Genomic DNA, 25,205 nt, shown 5'->3' on the forward strand with positions numbered 1-25,205 from the left:
ATCTGCTGATTAACATACAAATTGAGCCATTTTATGGGAACAGTTGGCTGATACAACGCTATGACTCACCATCTGGCACGCACTCAAATACCACTGCCACAATTAAAAGTGTGCAGACAAAAACATCACAGTTACTGATGACAATCGGCTCACTGCAGACTGCCTCAGACCTCCTATGTGGCCGTCTCGCTTGAGACAACCACTGAAAAATCAAGTCGCAAATATCTACGCAAACACACACCTCGAACTGGCACACGCACGAACCACGCACACACAGCGGTGCCTGTACATGTGAGCACACAGAAATGCAAACACACACAAACTGAACAACTTAGCAGTTACTCAAACTGACAGATGTGAGAACTTCCTTCCACATCTTTTCTAAAAATCCCACAAAGAATTCATTCACTTCGGAGGCTCTGGGAATTACCGCTGTGCACCTTATGTCATCATCAAACAGGTACTTGTTGGTCCAGGTGCTGGCAGAGTAAAATATGGGTCTGTGTTTATTTCCATTGCTCCGATTGTGATGGTCTCCCTTGTCCTGACTTGCTCTCCCCAGTATTCACTGACTGCTTACGCCCGCCCTGTTCATATCAGGCTAAACAATGCTACAAAGAATGTTTCCTTCTGACAACAGCGGCAGGATATTTTAGTTCAATGTCACCTATTCACGTCCAACTCTCAACCACACAAAAAAAGACTAAACACACTTAGACTGCTCATTTGTGACCATTTCACCCGTCTGAGAGAACCTACACATGTACAGAATTACTTTAAAACGTAAAAAGATGAAAAAGTCCTCTGTGCACAATACATACCACAAGTTATGTAGCAGCAAATTTATGAGGATGGTTAACTCACCTTTGATAATAGACTCTGCAGCAGCTAAATCCCGTTTATAGGTCACCTGGGGGTCAAACAAGTTTTCATTTAAAACAGAAACACAGGACAGATCCACGCAGACAGCCTCAGGTCAATGAGCTGAGATTGTGAGATATGTGCCTCTGAACAATCACCTACAATCTTAATGGAGTTTTGCCTTTGAGCTGAACAAGTTAACGTTTGAGCTGCTGCTGATGATGATGATAGTAAAAGGATCTTCCAAATCACTGGCATCCCAGTTGTCCTGCTTCAATAATTCGACACACACATTTGGAATTTGTTTAGCGATGTATTGTGCCTAAACTTTTCCAGAGAACCTGGAGCCATTTTATGTGCTCAATAACAGTTTGACTGGAAGAAACAGGGTCTGAATTTGGGTTATCAACCGGATGCCAGACAAGTTTCTGCTTTTGGGGAAAGATTGCACAGCTCCAACACAACCATTCATCAAATATGAACATTTAATCCAAAACATTAATGTAATTAATCCAGTCGTTTTGGCTTAGATCTTCTAACTTCACAGAGAAATTTGTTCTTGGAAAAAATGTAGTTTTCAAAGCCGAATATTCTCCCTTTCTTGCTTGTTACAGGATTTCTGCTGCAGAAAGGTTTGGGCCTCCTATATGTTTGCTAAACATTATCACTTATCCACAGTTCTGGACTGAAGTCATACCTGTTTAGCCCCCACACCCATTTACCACAGCAACAATACATAACGTGGGGGGGTCAATGGAAGTAATCTTTTATGGTCAGCATTAGCTGAGAACCAAACATTTGGATTAAAGTTACTTTCTACATGCTAAAGGCACTGTCACATTTGCCAGCATACCTCACTTTTGATTCAGGGGATTTCTTTCTGTCCGTTTGATAAATCAGTGGCGGGCCTGCAGCTGTATAAGTCAAAACGTCAATGAATGCAAAATTCCAAACCCAAAGCAGGCCCCTGGCGAGCTCACCTTCCACAGCGTTGGCGGGCCCTCGATGAGCTTGGCATTAGTGCCACAGTATTGCAGGGCCAGATGGAGACACTCGGTGCCAAAGTCAAAGTCTGACTCAGTGCACTGCAGAGGGGACACGACAGAGCAGAGCAGCTGTGAAAGATCGCTGACAACAATATATTTTCATCACACTTAATGGAATTACAGCACAGCATGTTGACTGACCGGGCGGATGTCTTCCTGCACATGAAGTACATCCGTAATGACAGATCTGTATACGAGGTGGACATTTTAATTCTATAAAGAGCATGAAAAAGAAAAAAGTTTTTTCCAGGAGTATTAAAAATTTCAAGGATCGCCCATGTAGGAAAGAGTTAGAATCAACTCTGTCATATTCATATCAGCCTTTAGATGCTTGATTTTGAAATTAAATTAGTATTTGAAATTCAGTCCTGATGGTGGGACCCCCCAGATTTATCAAATGTGGTCATCTTCAGCATATTCAAGCACTTCACATGCTCGAAAATCTCAGCAAAAGCTCCCCCACATATTGATCTGAATGTTACCAAATGAGTGAGTTTTAGAAAAACTAAATCTGAGGACAATGCTGACACCGGTGAAGGTTCAAACCATTTCATCACTAAAAATCGCTGCTGAGTCGTACTGGTAGTTGTACTGTTACGACTACCCGTCGTATCTTCTCCAAACTTGGTACAAATCATGTTTGGATGACCCCAAATACTCTCATCGTAGTTGACAGAAAATATCACAGACATATATACGAAGATGCTGCATTGGTCACTGGTTCATACGTCAACGGAGCCGCCATACTGCCCATGGCAAGTTGAGCAGAGCTCCGTGGAGGACTGTTGTCTCTAAATGAATAAGTCATGTGTTCTGACCTGGAGCACAAGAGAAAATAAAATTTCATGACGTTATTTGATGCACTTTAAATGAAGCTGAATTACGCTATAAAGGGACATCCCTGAAAGTACGACCCGGGAAAAACAGCTGGTTTTACACTCCCCCTTTGCAGCTATTTATTTTCTGTTTTTTGCTCGCTGTAAATCTAACACGGATAAACCCCAACATGCACTTCAACAGAAGACGGAAGTGTTTTGGTACAATGTAAAATTTTGAATTTACAAACTAAACCGGCTGTGAAATATAGAAGTGATCCAGTGTAACTCCCTGTTGGTGCAGCAGCCAACGTATCGCAGCAACGGGACGAGTCAGCCAATACGGCGTCCATGTAAAATATTGCTTATCTGGAACAAGCTGGAAATCTTTTGTGGAATCAGTTCAACTTAAACAACAATAACTCCTGAAGACTTGATTCCAGAAACTTTAGAAAACATCTTTCGGAGTCATACGAGCAGTTTCTTCGCTTTCTGGAGACGTTATATTTCATGAGATGTTAGACATCTCACAAATGAGGACATATTGGTGAGGAAATTCTTGGTTTAGGACCTTTTATCTGGCTGTCTGTGCTGTGATCGGTGGTAATGCTTACAAAGATGAGGCTCGTAACATGACGCTGCCGTCACCACATTTTTCAGCCGATGCTTCAGAGGATGTTGTTTTCTTTAGCTGATCGACTGTCTGCCCTCTAACACTCTTATCTTCCAGGATTAAGATTTAATATGTCCAAGACTGGTTTCATCAGGGTCATAAGACATCTTCCTACATTGTTCTACAAAACGAGTGAAGGGTTTTATTACGTGACTACATGGTTCTTCATCTCAGTTATACACAGGAAAGTATCAGCCAGGTCCAAGCCGTTGGTGGTGGTGTTTCTTCCTCATTTTTTCCCTCCATCCTCACCTCCCCTTTCTTTAAGATACTTTTATTCTATTGTGTTTGTTTTCCATTATTGCAGGTAGTAATAGGTGAGTTGTACCAGAACTTATCAGCGATATAAAGACACTGCTGACCACCGTTTGGACAGAGAGTCACCGGAAGCTTTGTGCTGGAGCCTTTTTTTCAAAAAGAAAAGAGCAGCAGTTTTTTATTTAGCTTCAAGGTTCATTTCTTCCAACAACAATGTAAGTTCTGGTTCGTCTGTTAACTTCTCTCAGTTTGGTTGCTAGTGAAGAACGATGAAATAATCAGTAAAACATCCCTGCAGTGAAAAAATAAGCCGACTGCCCGCGCCGTTACATTAGCTACGTTGAAGTGTTGGTAAGTACAGGTTGAAGAAAAGGGTTCATTGCATATTCGGTCAAAACAAAAAACATGTTGAATCCTTTCAGATGTTAGACCAAAATAAAAAAACTGATGGAACATGTCAGACCTGAGCTGCTCATAATGCATCCAGGAGATATGATGCAACATTAGCACTCATTGTGTGCATACATCTAATTTTCACTCTCCTTTCAGCTCCTTTTACGCTTCCTCTATAGCAGCTAAATGCTTCACGAGGTTCAACAGCGAGTTGGTAACTGTGGCCTCTTGCTGTTTGGTCTTCAGTGAGTTCATCAGAGTGAACTGAACTTCTGAACTTATCTTAATTAAGATTAGTCTGTGCTGTTAACTGTACAAATGATTATCTTAGTTATGAGTGGAGTCATCGCTTTGAAAGGATCGCGTTTGGATCGAGGCGATGGACCTCTCTCTGAACTACAAAGACAAATTTAGGCTAGCTTTGATTATACCAAAGTAATATTTTATGAAGCTATAAAAGAGAGGGGCCTTTTATAAAAGATAGTGTGGGACTACAGGGAGAAATTGAAGTAGAAATATGCTCTTGGTCTTGAGGTAATATAACCTTTAGCGATTTCTCCCAATACAAAAGCCCTCACCGGGGACTGGATAAAGTGTCTCCTCTTTTGTCTTTTCAGCCCTTAGTTCTTCTACTCTCAATGGATGTCAAGCTACAAATATGAAGCTTTCAGAAATATTTCATGAGGATGTCCTAGAGTCCTAACCTGACAGATACCTTACACTTTCCCTTCTTTAGAAAGCCTGAAAAGAAGGAGAGGGAGACACACTCTCAATCGACCTCCCCAGCATGTCCTTTTTTTGCAACTTGACTAACCTTGACTCTGCAACACAAGAGTGAGCTCATTCTCTGAAAAAGCCAAAGCCAACAGGGCTCTCAAAGCAATCTGTGGATCCATATGAGCCAAGAACAAAAATAACTTGAGACAAATGGCGCTCCAGATGAAGACTTACTTCAACTCGTAGCTCAAATTTTGCTGCATCACTCAAAAAACGCAGCTATCAAAGAAGCATCTAATGAAATCAAGGCTGAATTAGCTAATTCAAATTCAAAGTGTCAGCTTGTGAATCTCCCGTTTCACATTCAGTTGGCCTCCCATGTTTTAAAAATAAGCTCCTGCTTTAAGAGGAGAATCAGCACATTTACGTCAGAGTACAAATTCTTTCCATTTTCCAGGTTTGTATATTAAAGCTCACTTAACTGCTGAGACAATTAATCTGAGCTCACCTAAATGTGAAGTGTAAGTTCAGAGTTCCTTAATCATTTTTCCAACTGGGCTTTTGTTAACTTTTGTTCCACAGAATACAGCAACATGTCATTTCTTTCCCAGACGCAGAAGAGGCCACGGGAAAACGATAGCACCCACGCCACACGTTGTTCGGAGGGAAACCCTGCAGGTTCTGGCACATCAGCTGAACAATGAACGACTGTAAAGACCTGTTATGATGTATGAGAATCATAAAGCTTTTTGTCATCCAAGTCGTGTAATTTTCACAGCATAAATCTCAACACTTCACAAAACCTTTAAAGAGTGAACGGCACATGCCTACGGGACCTAATGTTTCTAATGTGCTGTTTTTTTTTAAATCTTTGATGAATGCAACTGTGAAATTATACTTTTGGATGCATGTGCTCTGGACAAATACTGCATTACTTCACCAGGCTCAGGAACTTTTAGTAAAACAAATCTTCACATGCAGGTCTGATGAACAGAGACTCTTAATTTGTTCTGACGTACAAAACAAAAAGTCCTTGTAAATGCTCAGAGGAGGGAATTTTTCAGCAATTTAAACCCTGTTTCACCTGCACAAAACAAAAACAGATCATTTAAAGATTCAACAGAAACTATCACAGAGACTAAACATCAAATGTTGGAACTGAGAAACTTTGTTTTTACTTTTGAATAGAAGTTGACTTTGAAATTGAACTCTGATGAGAAAAATAAGGCTTCAATTTCTCTGTAGTTTTAGATCTCGATATTTACTCGATGAATTCAACAAAGAAAAATGTCATTTTTATTCATTTATACATGGTCATACACATATGCCAAAGGAAATCAGAAGGCTCCCGTGTTTTTAGGCGTTGTAAAAAAAGCCAAATTTACAGGACTAGTGACGAGTTGGCCATCACAGAGACGGACAAAATATGGGTTCAGCGGCACACGCTGATGGACAGACTCCCATGTAAAGTAAAAAATCAGAAAGGAAACTGAAGCTCTGCATACTTTCTGACATGCTTGTGATATGTTGGGTGACTGTGCAGCCCTACCCTCTGATAGGCTTGATGGATGACATCGTATGTAAATCCCTGAGGCATCTCGCTGGCTCTGTACTTGGTTCGCTCAAGAGAATGATCCAGGTAGCCCTCCGATGTGGTGGCTATCACCGTGGAAACGAGAGGTCGGATAGCTCCGGCAGCCTGCATGAAGAAAAATAAAAGGATTTTGAACTGAGTTCTGATACTCCTTAAAGTCTCTGAGAGGAAGAAACGGCAGAAATCTCCCAACAGGAAAATTATTCTGGGAGCTAACGGTTAATACGAATCTGACCTAAATGTAGACAGGATGTTCGTTTGTGCACAACATCCTGATCTATGAGATGTTTTCTTTGTCCCAATTCCTGCTTTGACTCTTCTTTATCGTTTTACCAAACGCAACAAAGTCCTTCCAGTCTAAGGCATGTTTTTTAGCACATGGGTGCATAACATGTTAGCTAAAACATTCCCCGGGCTGTAAAATGTTTAACCAGGCACATAAAAGTCAACAGTCGACATGTATTCTGAATTAAGATCAAGGCTTTGGGCATAGTGTATGCAAAACATTATTTACAGCTAAACTGCCTCTGCTGCTTCTAACAGTGTTGGTGTGCTCTTTAATGAAAATCCAGAAGACCAGATGTGGAAATTTCAATTTACATGCTGGGAGGCAAGCTGCCGGCTCACCTGACCTTTCCAGGTCATGTCATGGCAGGGATTTCTGATACAAAACTATAAACAGAGAGATGAGTAATTCCTGAGCAGCAACTTGCATTTCTAAAAGTCAGGAGCAACTGAATCCAAACTTTTTGGCCGAATGTGACTGGATAGATATACAAACTGCGGTGAATTAGCAGGGGGGTGATACACAAAGACTGCCAGAGGAAAAAAAATGGAGGCTCTGTTGACATTGTTAATGTTTGCAGAGACAGAAAATATACACGGTCAGAATAGAAAACACTGGTACCAACCCTCATGGCAAAAGTTTGGCTGCCCCTGTAGAAGAAAATAGCAAAAATGTTGTAAAAAGCTGCTGTTTTGGCTTCTAATTTACAACAACACTGTATCTTTCATCTAGCATTTGAAATCATTTTTCTGTGATATTGTGTTTCCCTAGAAGAAGAAAACAAACATATCTCAATCCTTCCCGGTTAAATAAAGCGAAAAAGAAAATGCATCGTGTCATTGAATCATGAATTAAGACCATTCAGTTACTAAGCTGACCTCGACTCAGCCAAAGCCGTTTATTCACACTCTGAGTCGGCAGCCATGATTGCAGAGTAACAATAAATCCATCTTAATAAGACGGCCGGAGCGTGCACCACATCTTCTTCATCTGTCGGAAAAATCTAAATAATCAATATTTCTGAGATAATATTTTCAGCTGAGGACAGCTTCCAGGAGCAGGCGGTCAGCAGACTTGTGATGGCGACGAGAGCGAAAGGAACACAAACGAGCGCTGCGCATCGCACATGTGTAGACGGGCTTTCTGTCATGAGCTGTGAGAGTTCATCCAAAGGCAGCACAAAAACACCATCCTGTGTCGGGGAGCCCCTGCTCTTTCCACAAGCTGCACAGCCTGCATTCAACAAGGCCTTAACCGTGATTCAGGCTGTTGGTCAGACCGTCTGTGGCTTTGCTCCAGATGTTTTCTGTATATTGCTGACCTACAGAGGAGCGATGAGGCTGACAGTACGATAAACAGTATTTAAGAGATGGATCAATCTTGTTACGGGGGGGAATCACAGAAGGTGTTAGTTTGCCTTGGTCTGAACATGCCTGGAAAACTTGACTTTCCTGTATTTTAGTGTTTGGTTTATTTATGTTTACATTGACAGGTGAGAAATAAAGCTCACAACACAGATATACCTTCACTTTTAGCGACCGTTTCCCCACCAGATGAAATATTTCACTCCAGCTGCAGTTAAGCGTGTTAGATTTGTTTATACTCAGTTCTGTAATTGACCTTCTCTGGTTTTCAGCTGAAGGCTCAAGAAAAGATGAAGTATGAGCTCCATTCAAGAATCAATTTAGCTACGCTCCGCTTTCCAAGCATGAGAAGCGAGTGGCTTTTAGGGTTATTACTCTATTTGTATGGGGATTAGGATCGTTCTCTGTGCTGCTTTTCCCCTGAAAATAGACGTTTCCTGCCTCATAAGTAAAGAAGTTTTGCCACGTTGTGACATTTTATGAACTTTTAACACAGAGCAACCATAAGACCACAAAGTGACCAAAGCAGTGACATCATTTCCATTTGTTTCAGGGTCTTTTTGTTTGCACATCTAATCATTATTTAAATCATCTTTATTTTATACTAAGTGAGTTTTCATTAAGTCTCAAATGTCTTGAGACTCTGACAAATGTGCATCTTATATAGCTGCAACAATAATCGTTTTCTTTCATGATTTTTCTGATTAAGTTAATAAAAAATTTATAAAATCATCTGATTAAAAAAAACAAATAAATCACATATGAAAATGGTCAATGAACAAATGTATTTTGCCTTGATAACAAATTCATTATTAAAGTCATTTTAAGCAACTCATGCTGTTACATCTGGCAGCAGTGAGTCATGCCATGTTTATCTAGAAACACAACTCCAAAGCATTCAGCATTTATTGTCAACATAAATAAATCAGGAAAAAAAAGATCAAGTAAATGAGATGTGACTCATTCCTACATAAAGTGTCTGTTATTCAATATTCAGCTCCACGACAAGGCCAAACAATTTCTCCCTGATTAACATTGGCTCCAAAGATCCAGCATCAATCAGGCTGGAAAAGTCACTGGCAGATTAGAACAAAAGGCAGATTTGGAGATTGGGAATAAACAAGAAAGTTAAAGATCACTTCATGTCGGGGTGTGACGAGATCTCGTGCCACGAGAGCTCACAAGATTAAACTTGACGATATTTGTGAGCTATCCAAACTTCTGTTTGTGACCTGTGGGGGCAGTAATGCGCCTTTGCTACGTCTAGCCTGCCGGAACCTAAAGAAGGAGAAGCAAAAGAAGAAGAGGAGGAGAAGGAGGGGCCAGAATGATGTTGGAAACTACCGGTATTACCACTGAAGATGCCCCCCCACTTTCAAATCATTTGTTTGGCAGCTTTTTAGGTACCTGGTGGAAATGATAAATGGCAGTAGAGTGACTGATAAGACTCGGACAATATGCAAGCATTGCATGAAAATAATGCCGTACACCACGGCAATTTAGTTTCAATTTGTGGGAGAAGAAGTTTATTAAAAGCTCCTGCTTACATCGTGCATGTAAAGAGTTATCATAAACCATTTCAAAATGCATGTGCAACTCGGTTATATAAAAGTCTGTTGGTCCAGTCATATATTTTGTCACGGTAGTTTTCTTAATCTCGTGTCGTGAGCTGAGTGTATCGTCACACCCCTAACGCCATGTTGTGAGAGAATATTCCTAATCCAGTGAGCAGTGCAGCATCCGTCTGACTCAAAAGTAGCTGGCGGTGTGACAAAAGTGTTTCCCAATCCTGGTCCTGAAGGCACCCCACCCTGCATGTTTTCCATGTTTCCCTGCTCCAGCACACCTGATTCAAATGAATGGGTCAGGTCTTTAAGCTCTGCAGAAGGCTGAGGACGACCCATTCACTGGTGTAGATCACTGAGAAGCATTACACAATGAAATGCTTATCAAACACAGGTTCTTACACATTTTATGGAAATGCAGAAAATTAAAGAATTCTTGACAGAGCACAATCGGCATGTGTGTAAACAGCAAACTGATGTGCCTTTACATAAAATGTATAATGAGACCAACCAGCACATCCAGGTTCCTCAATCAAACATGATGAAGTGCTTTACACACTCTCTGTTCAGAGTCTCAACTTTTCTCACTGCAGATGAATCAGTTCATGCTTTGGTCCGGTTTTCCTGATACTGTCTGTTACAGTGATCTACATTTCCAATTAATCCAGATACTTAATAAAATAATGATAATAGTCTCTGGGATTTACTGAACAGGAAATGGGTTCGGTTCAGTATGACTAAAGCAAAGTAAATCCTCACATTTGAGAATTTGGAAACAGAGGTTTGGTGTTTTTGGGTGAAAAATGACAGCCAGTAAATGCATGGTCAGTATTTCACCTTAACACTATGGTGCACTACTGGTCTGGTATTCATTTATCATGCGTAAAGCCTCAGGCAGTGGGATTCTGCCCTGAGCCATCAATAAAACATGCAAACTAACTGTACCTCATAGACTCAATGTGGTAAAACGCAGCCTCAAAATAATAATTCTTCTGGTCTGGTTTCTTCTGGCCTTAGTCGTTTCCATAAAAAATACTCAAATATAATATCTGTTATCAAGATAAAGAACAGAAAACTAACATAAAACATGGATGGATTCCAGCTTAAAAAGTTATTTTAATTCCTTATTGTTATTTAAATGAACTTCTATCACACTGACCCCTTGTTCCTTAGCAGCCATTGCTATCTTGTGCAGAAAGTCCTCCTCCACAAAAGGCCGCACAGCATCATGTATGATGACCACCTTGGGTCTGACAGCTGCTGGCGTCTCCTCGCCCAGAGCCAAGACTCCGTTGCATATGGACCTGTGGCGTGTTGAGCCACCTGACACCACTCGAACCCTCTTGTGCTGGAACCTCTGTGTGATGTCCATCATCAGGTCCATGTTTTCTTTAGCAACAACAACCACGATGCTTTGGATCCACGACACCCTGCAAGAACACAACATCTGCTCAGCAATGCACGATGAGACCTCTTACAGATATTTGGAGCTTCAAGTATTGTTTTTGCCTGTGTAATATGGAATAATGTGACGGAAGTTCCAGACACAAAGGCTGATGTTTCCAAATAAATGATTTTAACTGACAAGTATCTGAACAATTCTTATTTACATCAAATTTACAGGATGTATAAAACAGAAAAGTACCTCATTGCATTACATTTCAATGCTAAACCCAGTATATGTTTGCTTTTTTTTTTAAGGGATACTGAAATTATGCTTTAGCCGAGAGCTTACATCAAACATACAGAGAACAACTTTTTAGCTATGTCAGTAAGAGGTGTGGAAATCTCCCAAGTCTAAGTCGTACTTTATGCTTCAACGTCATTTCGACGACGTAGCTACCTCCGAAAAATTCTAACTACACGTTGCATAGATGCGGGCCGTAAGGGCTGTGATTGGTCCGCTCAGAACGTAATTTCCGGCAGTTGCCTTTTCCGGTCTTAATGGCTGTATACAGCGAAGAAGCTCGTTGACATTCGAAATTATTTAAAGTGCATTTGTTCATCCAGGTTGTAAATTCACCCGTTCAGCCTCGGCCGGTCGTATGGACCACCCCCGCGAACGTCTTCTCTGTCGCCTGCGCTTCAACATTTGCAATTTAAGCATTTGTTCTTCAATACTGATGAGCTCCAACTGTAAATACAGATGCTCCACCTCGGTTGCTATCGTTTACTGTTGTTAACTGTAACCAGAAGAAAAAGCAAGGATTCGGCTATAACTCCTGAAACCACACAAACATACAGCCACACCCCCTACTGGCATGGCGGTGAATTGCAGAGCAACTGCTCCTTCTACGCAGAACTTCGAAAGCTCAATGAAGACGTCACGTTGACGACGTTCTGGAAAAGTATAATCTAGCTTTAATCTAGCTTTAATCTATTTTAAGATGCATCGCCATGAGGAAGTGGAAGGTTATGTACTTATGGCCAGTTTTCAAATTCAATAAACTTAGAGGAAACGACAGAGTAAATAAGGCCGTGCAGTGTGTAAAATGTACCAAAAAATTAAATACTGTGCTAATAAAACCATGAGGTTTTCACCCTCACCTAACATCTGAATCATAAAGGAACATAGACAGCTGAACGAATCAGCCAAGAATTAAGCATCTACTGTCAACTTTGCCCTCCAACCAACTCACATCACTGTCGTAGAGAAACAGAAACCCCCCGCGCTCTACAACATAAAGCTAGGGCTTTGTGAGTAAAGCTTGTTGTACGGCCATTACATGCGATGTATGGTTTTCTAAGGCTATTGCAATGTTGTCGTCTGATGTATTTCAAGCCAAAAACAAGTCAAAAAAACAACCTATGCTGAGCTATGCTAGCTAACTGCTGGCTTAAACTTAAGATTCATCAACAGATTAAAAAGAAATAAGAAACCAAAGATAAATAAATAAAAATAAATTAATTCATTTCATATTATAAATGACTATTTGATTCAACTGTTGATTTTTTTTACAAGGCTGTACGGTGGGTAGATCTGGGAAATAATCCCTTTGAAAATGTGACCAGGTCGGGATTTTTAGGTTCAAAACACTGATGACCTCTGACCTTCCTCTACGGGGAACCTCCCTGCAACCACTGGGCCACACAGGCTGCTTCTCTGTTCATATCCTGACAAGCAAACACAACCATCAAGCTGATGAGACTCATCTGATCATAAACACCAGTTGTTGTTGAAATAACTTGTAATGAAGCTCAGGAAGAGATCAAAACTTAATAAACATCCTCTTTCTCATCTCTAAGTTAAGGAGCCTGAAATGTGCTGAAAATATGTCTGTGTGTCTGCCAAAGAGAAATACTCGAATACTTCAGGAAAATCAGAGCGTGATGAAACAAATTAAAAAAATTAAATAAGATAAACAGAAATTATTGTGTACCATCAAGTCAATTAAGCCCCCAAGAATAATCAAAGAATGTCTGGTTTAATCAGGTCATTGTAGGCAATCGCTGCATTATCCATAAAATAAAACTCTCCATTTATTTTAACTGGAACGGCTTAACACCTGCTTTACACATTAAAATCTGTTTGGAGCCTGTACGTATGACAGGAAATATTTCTGTTTTAATTCTGTGAGCCATGCGGCACTCGTGTAATTAACACAGGCAGCCCCACGACAACAGACCTCCGCCGAGGCTGAAGAAAAAACAACCAGGATCCGGATCCAGATCCAGCTCTGGATCAACATGAAAATGTATCACTTTTAAACAGGGCGATGTCTTACCTCTGGTACAATTTTCATGCAAACCCCACCATAAAATTTAGAGTAATCCAGCTTTCAAACAGACAAATAAACTGAACTAACCACATGAGCGTTTTGGAAGAAGTCCACAAAAACTAATTCTGTCCACTGATTAAGACCATGAGATGCAGCTGAAAGCTAAAAAAAAATAAAATAAAATAAAGCCAGTTTGTGGACATTTGTTTTTTAGTTAAATACTGTTATTTTTTGGCAATATATTTAATTAAATGGAAATTTCTACAAAAAAACTGGTAAGGATTTCTTGGTGCATTTTGCCCTAAACACAGGAGCATAGGCGTCCTGTATTGCCAATTTCATGCTGTCACCCCACAAATATGGCACCATGGTCGTCGTTATCTCAGTCGGGAAGAGGAACTCTCGATAGACAGACTAGAGTAGACAGAACGGAGAAGAGAAGGTGACGGTTGCGTGTTGGGACGGCTGTAACAGTTGCTACCTGGAAAGCTTTGGTTTTGTTTGGCTTAAATGTTACCTGAAATTGTCAGATTTGGTGGAAAAGAACACAAAGGGAGACAGATAAAGAGAAAGAAAATGGACATTACAAAGAGGAACTGGATGGGAGTCTGTTCATTCCATGGAGTCTTAGTTAAGTGGGTCTAATCAAGCACTATATTGTAAACTGTAAAGATTTAACTGTGTTTTCACCTCTCATCTACATGCGAATGCATTTTTTTTATGTCCTTGCATTCTCGATAAACGAGGGCATTTCAGCCTACTATTTCATGCCCAACGCTTTGTGTGATGAGATATTTTCCTAGGTTTTCGTAGACTTGTACCATAATGTCAAGTTGAGCAACAATTCTACTTCACTGACTGTCCACACAAAAGAACTTAATTTTCAGTTTCGCCATTGGACAACTCACTATTTTGACTCTGAAGTTTTTGCCCGAGGATAATTATCTCACTAAGCATGATCAGAATGTTCTCATTTTGTATTCTGATACGTTGTTAATGTAGATCTTATCACCAATGACTGGCCCAGCTTGAGTATTTCCACATTAGTGGGAATTTCTGCACGATGTGGATATTCTTTTGAAAAAGGCGAAAAAAACATCCATTAAAAAATATATTGAATCAAGCTCTTAAAGGTTAGTCTTCCTTTATATGCAAAAAACATTATAATGAAGGTCAGTATGAAGGGTTCATGCACATTAAAGACAGCCTTAGTGCTAGTGGTACCCTTACAGTGGTGCAAACAAACCAAAATTTAACATGATGTGACAGCAACTTTGCATTTACTGTAGATCCTCGAAGAGAAATAGTTTAATCTTCAGGCTAAACACTTAAATATTTTCATTATTATCTCTGATGCCCAAGATAACTTACTGTTTTAACAAAAAAAAATTGCAATTTTTTAACTGCAATCATATGAAACCAGCACGTTCACCTCTAAGAAGGTGACACCTGAAAATATTTACTGTAATTGCTTAGATATGGTTTTTCTGATTTGTGGATATCTGAGGGAAAAAAATGCACATGTGAGTTAATAGGGGCCCAACACGATCATTGTTTACCCGGGGCCTCTTAATCTAGTTATTACGGCCATGGAGGCGCAGAGTGGGTTAAGAGTTAATTTCCCTTCCTGTTCTCCATCTACCTGAATATTTTCTACAAACAGGGTGTTTTTCTGATTTATCTTCTCCTACCTCTCGAAAGCCTGGATAGTGTAGCTTATAAGCGGTCTTCCCAGAAACGAGCAGAACTGTTTTGGTGTCTGCAGTCCGGTTCTCTCTCCGGTGCCGCCGGCAGGAAGAACCACCGACACCGGGAAGTCCACGTAGTGCCCCGCCGGGTGGTGGTCGCTCTTCCCGGCTTCGCCGGATGGGAAAACCGCGGGATGAGCGGGCCTCTCCGGTTCAATATCATCGTTCTGCACATTTGTATTACTGACGTCCATCAGCTCATGAGTGGGGTGTGTAGGGGATGTCAAACTAGGAATTTCCTAAAACTATTCATTCCTGGCTAATGGTTGGCGTGTGTGTGTGCGGTTAGCAACGTGGATGGAGAACTCACGGGAAACACGGCTGTGAAGCTAGAAGAGCAACCACTGTACTTCCGGTTACAGCTTTAAAAAGAAACCCCCACGAGTCCGGATTTGAGCAAAAAATCCCTTAAATTCGTTTAAGGGCAACACAATTATAGTGGACCACTTGTGAGGCAGCGACCTTTAGCAAACTGTTTTATTACTGTTTTTTCAAGCACGCTGCGTGTCTTTTATTATAGGGAAAAATGATCACGTGGAAGTGATTATATTAGTCCTTAATTTGATTCCACTAAGTTGAATTTTCATTTCCAAAATAAGTAAATACAATTAACAACTTCCCTTTCTTGTGTGAAAAGGTTTTGTGGACAACGTCTATCAGTTTTATTAATTCATTTTATGATGACTTTCTGACAGTTAGATAACAATCAAACGAAAAATTGAAAGGTAAGGTCTGTGCCAGACAAAATAGTGTGATGTTTTATCTTGAAAAGATGTGGAATTAGTGAAATAAATGATGAGGGGGCTTCTTGAGTATTTTTTAATGCACTTTACAATAAACTTTCTCTTACTTTCAAGTTTTTGATTTCATTTTAGTGTTTGGCATTTTCAACTACTTTGAAAAAGAGGAATGTAATTAATTGCTATTTGATGCGGTTTATGAACTAATCTGCTGCTTGAGGCAGATGTACAGGTGAACAACTCGTGATGCTGTTGTTTTAACGTTGCTTTGCTTTTATCAAGCTCAGCTGATAAAAGATTAGAACAAACCATGTTTGTGGAAATCTATTTGAATAAAAAAAAGGGTGCAAAGAATTTGTTATTGTGTCGGACATCCAGACAGCCATATTCTGGCCTGGTTTAAGTCGTAATGTCAGACCTCCACTGTTGACAAAGTCTTTAAACCTTGATTTTTCACTGGGAACAACACGTGATAAAAAAGAAAGTTTTATTTATTTCATACAAAGTTATTACAAGGATGATTAATGACAAAGCTTTTCAGGACTTCACCCAAAGACTAAGGCCACTTGAGCAAAATTTATCAGGTATGTTGCCAAAGGAAATATATTACATCATACATCATAAATCTTACATAGTAAAATCTTATACACAAGGCCATATTTCAAAACAGTAAACTTTAATATATGTACAAGTATTTACACAGGACATTTTTTTGTTTGTTTTTTCAGATATTTGGTGTCTTGTACTGGTGTTGGTGCCTAGTTGGCTGCAGAGCTCCATCAGTATACTGAAAGAGATTATTGAAACGCATGCACAGCCCTACAGCTAGGTCATAGTTTGTCTGCCCCAGAGAGCACTTCAGACTGTACACCTCAGTCCTGTTCACATTACTTTTAACCAAATGGATTTAAAATGCCAAAATGGAGTCATTAGTGTGCCCATTGCAGTCTTCGTCATAGTGAGGAACCAGCTTCACATAAATCAAGTCCCAGTCACAGAGAGATAATCCACAACTGCAACCTCTGGATGTCACAGGGACACAACTCCTGAGGGTTTAGAGTCTGTCTGTCTCCCAGCTCTCAGGGTTCAGTCTCATGCCGGTTCTCACCTAGCCGGCTCTTGCCCAACCTCCTCTTGCTCTTGGATTTGTGTTTGTGCAGGAGCTGTGGCGGCAACAGAACAGGCTCCTCAAACTTGTGACCTGACTCATTGTGCTGCCTCGAGTACCTCTTGCACTTGCAGGAGGTGACCACTGTGATTTTGTATGTTCTTGTGCTGCCATCCTGGCATTGCAGCTGGATGCGCTGAGTGCGGGTCTTGTCGTTGACGCACCGCCAGTCGTGGTTACCACTCCGGCGAGCCCAGAACTTCCTGCCTTGGGCCCCACCAATCCAATTTTCAAGCATCTGAGCCGGGAGACACTCGCCTGCACACACCAGCTCCTTGATTGGGTTAATGCTGGTGCAGTGGCCGTCAGAGATGTACTTAGTGGACCTCAGCTCTCTGCATCCGATTTGGCTCCGTTCTGTAGGCAGACAGATGTGAAAGATTAGCAAGACAATAGCATTGACAGCTGAGCAGCAAAACTACAGGAAACAATCATAAATCATTATCAAGTCATTGATATTTTTTCATTAGTATGCCAGCTATCATTGATGAAAAATTAAAACAGAAATCATGCTTAAGAAGTTGAAATATATATTTTATTTGTTAAAAACATATATACGTATATGTATATATACAATAATTTCAATATGAAATTTTAAGATAATGTTTGATAACTGAATGATTATACACAATATTCACACCCACTGGTGATTATAATCTTCTTGCAGCCTCTGGTAACTCACAGGAACACAATGAAAGCAGCACAAAAGCACTGTGACCTTTCTTATTCTAAAAGTAATTATACCATTGTGACCAAGAAAACTCTTTCTTTTTTAAAAAGTCAGAGAAGCAAGGATTAGCAAGGGGATTATTTCTGTTCAGGCAGCTTTTTCTCCTGGAGGCAACAAATCCTGTCCCCCTGCTATCTTCTCTGTGACTGTAACCCAAGACCACCTCCATTCACACAGCTCCATACAACACAGTGACAGCGTTGGATGAATGACGAAGGGAGAGGTTCCATCTTCCTGTCTCTCGCTAGTCCACCCCCCCTCCCATCCATCACAGTCCGATACTGGGAGAGCTCAAAGACACAATCATACGGAGAAAACATTGTCTGCTTGGAGTACAGCGAACCAGGTTTGTGGTGAGAGTTGCTACAGCTCACTCTGGTGACGGATAGAGGAAAAGTCTCTTCCCAAAACTCTATGATCTCAGTGGAAAGTTTAAACTACAACAATTCTGGACTTTCTTTTAATATATTATCGCTAAAGTAACTCTATGTCTAAGAAATATTTAACTTATAGCTTTGCTGTCCTTTTCTGAAACTGATGATGATATTTTGGGTGTTGCAATGGCTTTTCAAAGGCTGAGACAGTCAACCTCCCCTCAGCAAAAGGTTTGGATGAAAATACACCACATTTTTCCCTTCTGCTAATTTCCTGGATGCCTATAGGATCTTGATTATGTTTGGAAACACATTTGGGAAGTGAGCTAAGATCTATGATGTAAACAATGATGGGATGGTGATGATGAGATAAAGTCCTGACTGAAAAGGTACCAATTTTGAGACATGAAAGATGTAGAGAACAAAAACTTCTCTCCCCAATTTGTACATTAAATTTTAAAAAGGCCATTTGTTGAGCTTTTGGAAGTTAGTCATGTTCATTCAATTCCATGAACAGAAAAAGGTTGTTTGTGGGTTAAGATAATTCATTATAGAATTGTTAGAATATAGTAAATTCATGGAAAATAACCAAAAAATGATCATAATTACTAATACTAATAAATAATTACAGGATTAAGCATAAAAAGATCATAACGAAATAAAATGTCCACGTGAAACATAAAGCAGTGGAGCGTCCACCTCCTCCCTCCACTCACCGCCTCTGTCCTGAGCCGCGTTGCCCGCTCCTCTCCCGCCGGTCCGCGCGCGATTCAGGGACACGTTGCTCTGAACCTCCTGCACCGGCGCGCTCACGTGCGAGAACAGCAGCTCCGTGGCGTCGTTCTTAAAGGCTTGGCAACTCCTCAGGAGGATGCAGATCAAGAAGAGGGAATGGCATGACTCGCGCGTGCTGAGGTGCATGGTTGGTTCTGGGTATGATGGAGTACCAGGGATACAACAGGAGGCAAGTGTCCCGATGCTGGATGAGTTGCTCCATGTGAGGAGAGCGGATTTATATGAACCAGGCCCGCCTCTCGCTTTGGCAGCTTCTCAGGTGCGTCTACTTCTGGAGGGTCTGGTTGGTCGCCATAAGTGCACGCGGGTTCGACTACCCCACCCATTTTTTTGGTTTGTTTGTTTTGTTTTAATTTTGGAGAGCTTGAAGTTATCCCTGATGCTGATTAAGACGCCAATCTTCACGAGTATGATGAAGACAAGATTCACATGTTTTAAATCCAATTAGAAAATAGCCTGCTAATAATGCCACGAAAATTATATTTAAGGATAAAAGTCCTTCCTTAGAGTGTGGAATGGCAGTCAATGTCTCACATTTGTATCAGACAAAAGCAACTAAAAAGTTTTTTTCAAGTGTCCTTCACAGAAATATAATTATGGTTCACTTCAGGTTTATTAAGAATGAACAATTTGATATTTTCGGAAGTCAAATAGAATACAAGATGCTTTGTGGAGAATATGTTGCCTAAGGAGTGCATGGAAAAAGGAGCGACTGTTATTTTCATGATGACAATAATAAAAGAATGGAGAAGTTACATCTGAATTAGATTTAATACAGCAGGCTGTTTTCACAAGCAAAGATATCTGGATTGGTTTACCTAAATGCAGCAGTCCCAAGGTCTGACATGAGCAGTAACAGTCAAAACAAATAACATAGCAAATTATTTTGCTCACAGAAAACAGCTTTATAGAATAAAGGTTTTCCTGGCCAAAAAAAAAAAAAAATAGTACAAATTACCTGTAAAAATCAGGATATAGAACTTATATGAGAAACACCAGCTGCTGAGACTGTTTCAAATCACATTTTTATGCAGCTGTGAAACCCAAAACGTGATCCAGCTCTACTCTGCTTTACACTGGTGAAATAGTTGAGTGAAATGTTCTTCAGCTCTGGATGCTGTTGTGATGCTGAAATAAACAGGCGCTTTTACTGACTCCTGCTGTTCCCGGATCGCATGAGTTTTCAAGATGTCATGAAAAGCAAAGACCCGTCTGGCCTCTTTAGCTTATTGTTTTTACTGTATTTAGGCCATTACATGGCCTCATGTTAATCGTTTGTATAGAGATATTTTCTCTAAAATAACTGTGTGTCATTGAAAAAAAATGTTTTCACAAGAATCAGACTCAAATACTATTTAACAACCTCTCTGGTCATTAAACAGTAATGAAAAAGTCATTAGTCTCAGTCTGCTTCCAGCAGCATGATATAAGTTGTAAAACATGTATACATTTCACATACACTATAAACTAAAATTAGAGAGCACAAGAATGCTCAAAACCATCAAAATGTTTAAATATTTGGACACAAACTCACATTCCGTGTGAGCTTTATAACTTAACAGTATGTATGTATGAAATGGAGCAGTTACCCTGCCCTTTCAGGTCTGAGCCTGGTCTCATTTGAAAAGGTGTAATAACTGCTTTTGGCTATATATCTAAAATAAAGAAGAGCAACAATCCTGGGTTTGTTTTCTTTTATTTCAGTGGTTATCATTTTTATCATGATGGCCTTTAGATCAGTTATGTATGAATAGTAAGATACTCAAGCCCCAGCTCTGTATATTGTTATAACCTTAAGTATGTTTTTTCTTACATGTATATTAATTCTAACCCCAGCCATGTGTTAACTTAACCCGTAACCATTGCGTGGGGTAGGTTTTAAATCGGGCGCTTCAGCTGACTAACACCTCTCACCATCCTTCCTTCCTCCTTATTAGTGTTTTGGGCTAAACAAGAGACTCCTGTCCTCCACAAAACGACTGCATGCTCAAACGGTGACGTGGCATGTTTAGTCCTAATCTTCTTTTTCTTTTTTTTTTAATTAACGGGCAGTATGGATTTTTAACCCAACGAGTGATGCTATTGCTTCAACCCAGCCAGGAAATGACAGAACTGTTTTTGTAAAGTGTTGTGGTGTGTCCCAGAAGTAAATAAAAAACCTGTCATATACTGCTGTCCAACTTGAAAGTGCTTTGCATCCTCTTTGGACTTTGTGGTTTAAAGGACACTTGAGAGTAACATCTGCTCCAATGTGGAAACACTGTATGAGCCGTATTTACCGCCTGCTGCACGTCGGGCTGATAGTTCAGAGGATGCCATTAATAGTCGTATTTACGGGTAGGAATAAATGACCTGTTTGGTTGTTTTGATTGGAGGATCCGTGACCAAATCAGCAGAGTTTTGTCTCCATGTTGTGAGATGTTGAATGGTAAATTGTAAATGGTCTGTACTTTAATAGTGCTTTTTTCTAGTCTGCATGACCACTCAAAACGCTTTTTTCTACCACACACACACTCATACAGCACGTCTCAGTCTATGCAGTGTTGCAGTGATGTTCAAGAATCGAACCATCCATCTTCTGATCAGACGACTGCTCTTCCTCCTGAACCACAGCTGCCCCGAAAATGGCCGTATTTAAGGTTATAAACAGACATATTTGGTGTTTTTTATGGAGAACTCATGACCAAATCAGCAATATCAAACATGTATATCTTCATATGTTTAATGTCTACATGGTGACAGGCGTAACGTTACATCGAGCATCAAAATCCTCACACAGCTGAACGTAAGCAGTGTCTCTGTTGGGAACAGAGTATGAGAATGTGAGTCACTGTTTAAATTTTGGGCTTTTTTTGTGAAGTGCTGCTGACCAACGTAGCCATTACATGTTCTGTCATGAGATCGGTGTCGGTTAAACTACAGACTGCAAAGAGCATAAAAGCCCTTCTTAAGAGCAAGTGTTGGGTTTTACCCTTCTGGACTACTGAAGAAACATGGTAGTGCAACATGGTGGACCGCGATGAGGAGGACAACAATCGTCTGTAGCTATAAACTGCTAGTTCCTAAATTAAAGAGACACAACAGTCCTTATCTTCATGTGATTTCACTCAGACAAAAGCATCATTTTCAATTTTTTATTGTATTTCTGACAGAAGAACATGCCAAACACTGAACTTTTACATCATTATCCATTTATTTAGCAGATGCTTTTCACCAAAGCAACTTACAATTAAAGAACACTCACTGGGGGCAATGTGGGGGTGAGTATCTTATCTAAGGATACCTCAACATGTAGACTTTGAAAGGTGGGGATTGAACTACAACCTTCCAGCTGAAGGATGACCTTCAAGTGTAAGTGTTGACAAATATTTTAAAAAGTAAACCAGCCTGTTCACAGCTCACATCATAAATCATAAACACATTTCACCTGAAGAATTAAAAAAAAAATGTCATGGGGAAGTCGAAGACAACTGAAAGTTATTCAATGTAAAAAGAAAAACTTATCAAAGTTCCGAGGACCATGAATCCAACCATCCATCCAAAACTTTCTGAAAAACATCCAGTGTACAATCCAATACAAAGACTATATAGTCTTGCTAATGGACTTTATATCGTCCAGCAAGGCTGAAACAAACAGAAAGAAATTGTGAAATGTCTGATCCTTCTGTCAGACAAAACAGAAATGATTACAAATACAGTTTGAGTCCACGGCGTTCATCTTCAGGAGTAAAAGAGAATTAATCACAACAACATCTGCACAGCTGACAGCTTAAAACACCAAAATGTTTTACTTTCTGCTTAGTTTGTCATTTTCTCTTCGCTGTAACTTGTCTCTCTTGAGTGCATGTTTAATTCACGAGTGAAAGTTGACACGGCCTGAGAGTAATTTGCTGTCTGCCTTTGCCATCCTCTCGTTCCCTGTCAGTTACACGTCTGATGAAGCGAGTGCCCAGACTAACTGGAGTCTTTGTGAGTGGGGTGTGCTAAACAAAGAGAAATGTAATTACTTTTGTGGGGAACACTCATTCCTGGCTTGTCTTACTGATATGAAAAGTGCAGACACTAATTGTTGCTCATATGAATGAAAGATGATACAGTATGGGAGATAATTTGCCAATTTGCATTAATCAATCACACAAATGCTTTTGGTTTTTTGTCCTTCATGAAAGGTTATTATTTGGTTAATGATGCTCAGATTTATTCTGATACAAAACTTGAAAGTATGCTGTGCAATGAAAATAAATAAGGAATAAGTAAATAAATAAAGGTAAGGAAAGATAATGCAAAGGATGCCACAGGTAGGAAAGGTTGAAAAAAGCAAAAAAAAAAAAATTACATTAGGAAGGGTATAAGGGAGAAAAAGAGATAGAAAGGATGATCTAAATGAGAGTATAAGACAATAAGGATTGTGGAAAAGAAAGCATAACAGAATTGGAATGGAATGGAAATAGGTGTAAGGATTTACTGAAACATGCACACATTTAAGTACAGTCGATAGATAGATAGATAGATAGATAGATAGATAGATAGATAGATAGATAGATAGATAGATAGATAGATAGATAGATAGATAGATAGATAGATAGATAGATAGATAGATAGATAGATAGATAGATAGATAGATAGATAGATAGATAGATAGATAGATAGATAGATAGATAGATAGATAGATAGATAGATAGGGAAATTAAGTCATTAGAATGTGATAAAAACACAGAATTGGACAAATAATATACTATGAATATGTAACTAGGATGTGCAAACAATCACAATATTGTACAATTATGACATATAATATCAATATTGTTATATTGGCACATATCACATATGATATGAAGTGTTCCAGTATTTGAGGTACAGAGTGCAAAAGGTGATAGATTTAGTCCAGTTCTGTCATAGTAGCTCTGACAGAGGTAGAGGAGTTATAAAGTCTGTTTGCGACTTACAGCACAATGGGTGAGAGTTGTGTTATTGCCGTGAATGTTCAGATAGAAGGGAAATCTGTTCTCAACGGTCAAGAATAAATGTTTTCTGATACTTTTGTTTTACAAGCTTAATTTTAACAAACAAATGTCAACGGTCACTTCTTAGCTGTCTGTTGATTCCCTTTGGAATGGGAATATACTTAAGTACCAGACTCTTAAAGCTTAAAACTTATCAAACGCTTAAATAATGATTTAATCTTGAATCCACTCAGCAGGTGAGCAGTCTGTCACTAAACTTCACACTCAGCCTCTGGTATTGTTTCCGATCTCTTTTGTTCTGTTCCTCCTCAAACAGAGACACCACAGGTTCATTCAGTCCACTTCCGAGAAAAAATAAAGGACAACATGGCTGCTTCTTCTCAGAGGACTATTTACTCTTTGATGCCCCTCTGAGCTTCTTATGGGACCGGCTTAAATGAATGCTGAAAAGTAAATATGATAGGCGCCAGCTTTTGTGTTTTCACTAAGTAAAGAAAGAGAAAACTGAGAGGTGCCTCTCTTTCTTTGCACACTGAAACTCAGCAGCAGGACCTTGTTTCCGCTGACCCTCATAGGAAGTAAAAGGTGATTGTGTAACTGCATATTGACAGGCAGAACGGCAGGAGTGTGTGCATGATCAGGAAGCGCCCGTATGCAGTAATGAGAGGCGTGGCGAGGGCAACCGGAGGAGGACAATAGGTATGCACAACACCTGGAATGAAGCCAACAGGTCAGGGTCATTGTGGTGACACAGTTTGGAAAAGTTCTCAACAGAGGACAAACAGTGGTTGACAGATTGTGTCTCAGTCATTAATGTTGCTTCCTGAGTTTATCCTGTGTAATCAAGACTGGTATTTATGCAGTAATGATGGTACTAAACCAATATATTCATTAGATGTTTATTTTTCAAAGAGGCATTCATTTCGCAGCGCAGCGCAGATCCAAAACACCCAGAGTCAAAAGGAATTATTTTCAGCCACAGTAGGGACAAAAAGTCTTCCAGCAGATCATAAAGCCCCCGTGGAGCCAGCATTTCAACAGCGTGCTGTCAGTTTGGGATCACATAAAGAGACAGAAGAAAACCACAGATGAACTGTGGCAAGTTCTCCAAGATTCCCAAATTCCAGGACGTTACGGCTGCATCCAAGAGATTTTGTAGTAATATATTTAGCCTGAGATGTGATGTGTGGTTCTTCACCCACACACTTTTTAATTGTGTTTTTATAAGTGAGCTTGAGTGCTGCCAGAAAGATTTTATCATCATTTCACAGAGACAAGTCTGTAACAAGCAGACAGACATGATTATGTTATGGTCCATCTTAAATATGACCATGCTACACCTCACTGGCGTAATGCTGCTGAGCCACTTCCAGTCGCTTGATAACGCCGTGGAAT

General features: G+C 39.9%; 3 protein-coding genes across 4 annotated transcripts in view; 1 reads left to right on the forward strand and 2 right to left on the reverse strand.

Annotated features, from left to right (window-relative positions):
- crppa (CDP-L-ribitol pyrophosphorylase A) overlaps positions 1 to 15,363 on the reverse strand; it is a 54,580-nt gene extending 39,217 nt beyond the window's left edge. For both annotated transcript variants that reach the window (XR_011917308.1, XM_072393663.1), the window contains exons 1-5: positions 14,983 to 15,363; positions 10,732 to 11,002; positions 6,313 to 6,462; positions 1,842 to 1,946; positions 865 to 910 (exon numbers count right to left, since the gene is read on the reverse strand). Coding sequence is in view for 1 of the 2 variants with exons in the window: in XM_072393663.1 (XP_072249764.1) it covers positions 865 to 910; positions 1,842 to 1,946; positions 6,313 to 6,462; positions 10,732 to 11,002; positions 14,983 to 15,233 (823 nt within the window). In the remaining variant the exon portion in view is untranslated. The remainder of the gene's footprint in view (positions 1 to 864; positions 911 to 1,841; positions 1,947 to 6,312; positions 6,463 to 10,731; positions 11,003 to 14,982) is intronic.
- The window catches only part of tmem106ba (transmembrane protein 106Ba), a 470,787-nt gene that overhangs the window by 394,233 nt on the left and 51,349 nt on the right, over positions 1 to 25,205 (forward strand). The gene's annotated exons all lie outside the window — the stretch shown is intronic.
- sostdc1a (sclerostin domain containing 1a) lies at positions 16,253 to 19,090 on the reverse strand. The gene is made up of 2 exons (XM_072393225.1): positions 18,768 to 19,090; positions 16,253 to 17,304 (listed from the first exon to the last, which is right to left on the reverse strand). Exons 1-2 carry the CDS (start codon positions 18,970 to 18,972, stop codon positions 16,859 to 16,861), a joined length of 651 nt encoding a protein of 216 aa, XP_072249326.1. The 5' UTR covers positions 18,973 to 19,090; the 3' UTR covers positions 16,253 to 16,858.

Source organism: Leuresthes tenuis, unplaced genomic scaffold (genome assembly GCF_036924035.1).
Source record: "Leuresthes tenuis unplaced genomic scaffold, fLeuTen1.0.hap1 SCAF_10, whole genome shotgun sequence".
In the NCBI taxonomy this organism is placed as follows: domain Eukaryota; kingdom Metazoa; phylum Chordata; class Actinopteri; order Atheriniformes; family Atherinopsidae; genus Leuresthes; species Leuresthes tenuis.

What these genes read in the sequence shown, in the direction of transcription:
- sostdc1a (XM_072393225.1), bottom strand. Translation starts at nt 18,972, where the DNA reads ATGCACCTCAGCACGCGCGAGTCATGCCATTCCCTCTTCTTGATCTGC. An exon ending in CGCGGCTCAGGACAGAGGCG is followed by an intron (nt 17,305 to 18,767) that starts GTGAGTGGAGGG and finishes GTCTGCCTACAG; the next exon opens with AACGGAGCCAAATCGGATGC.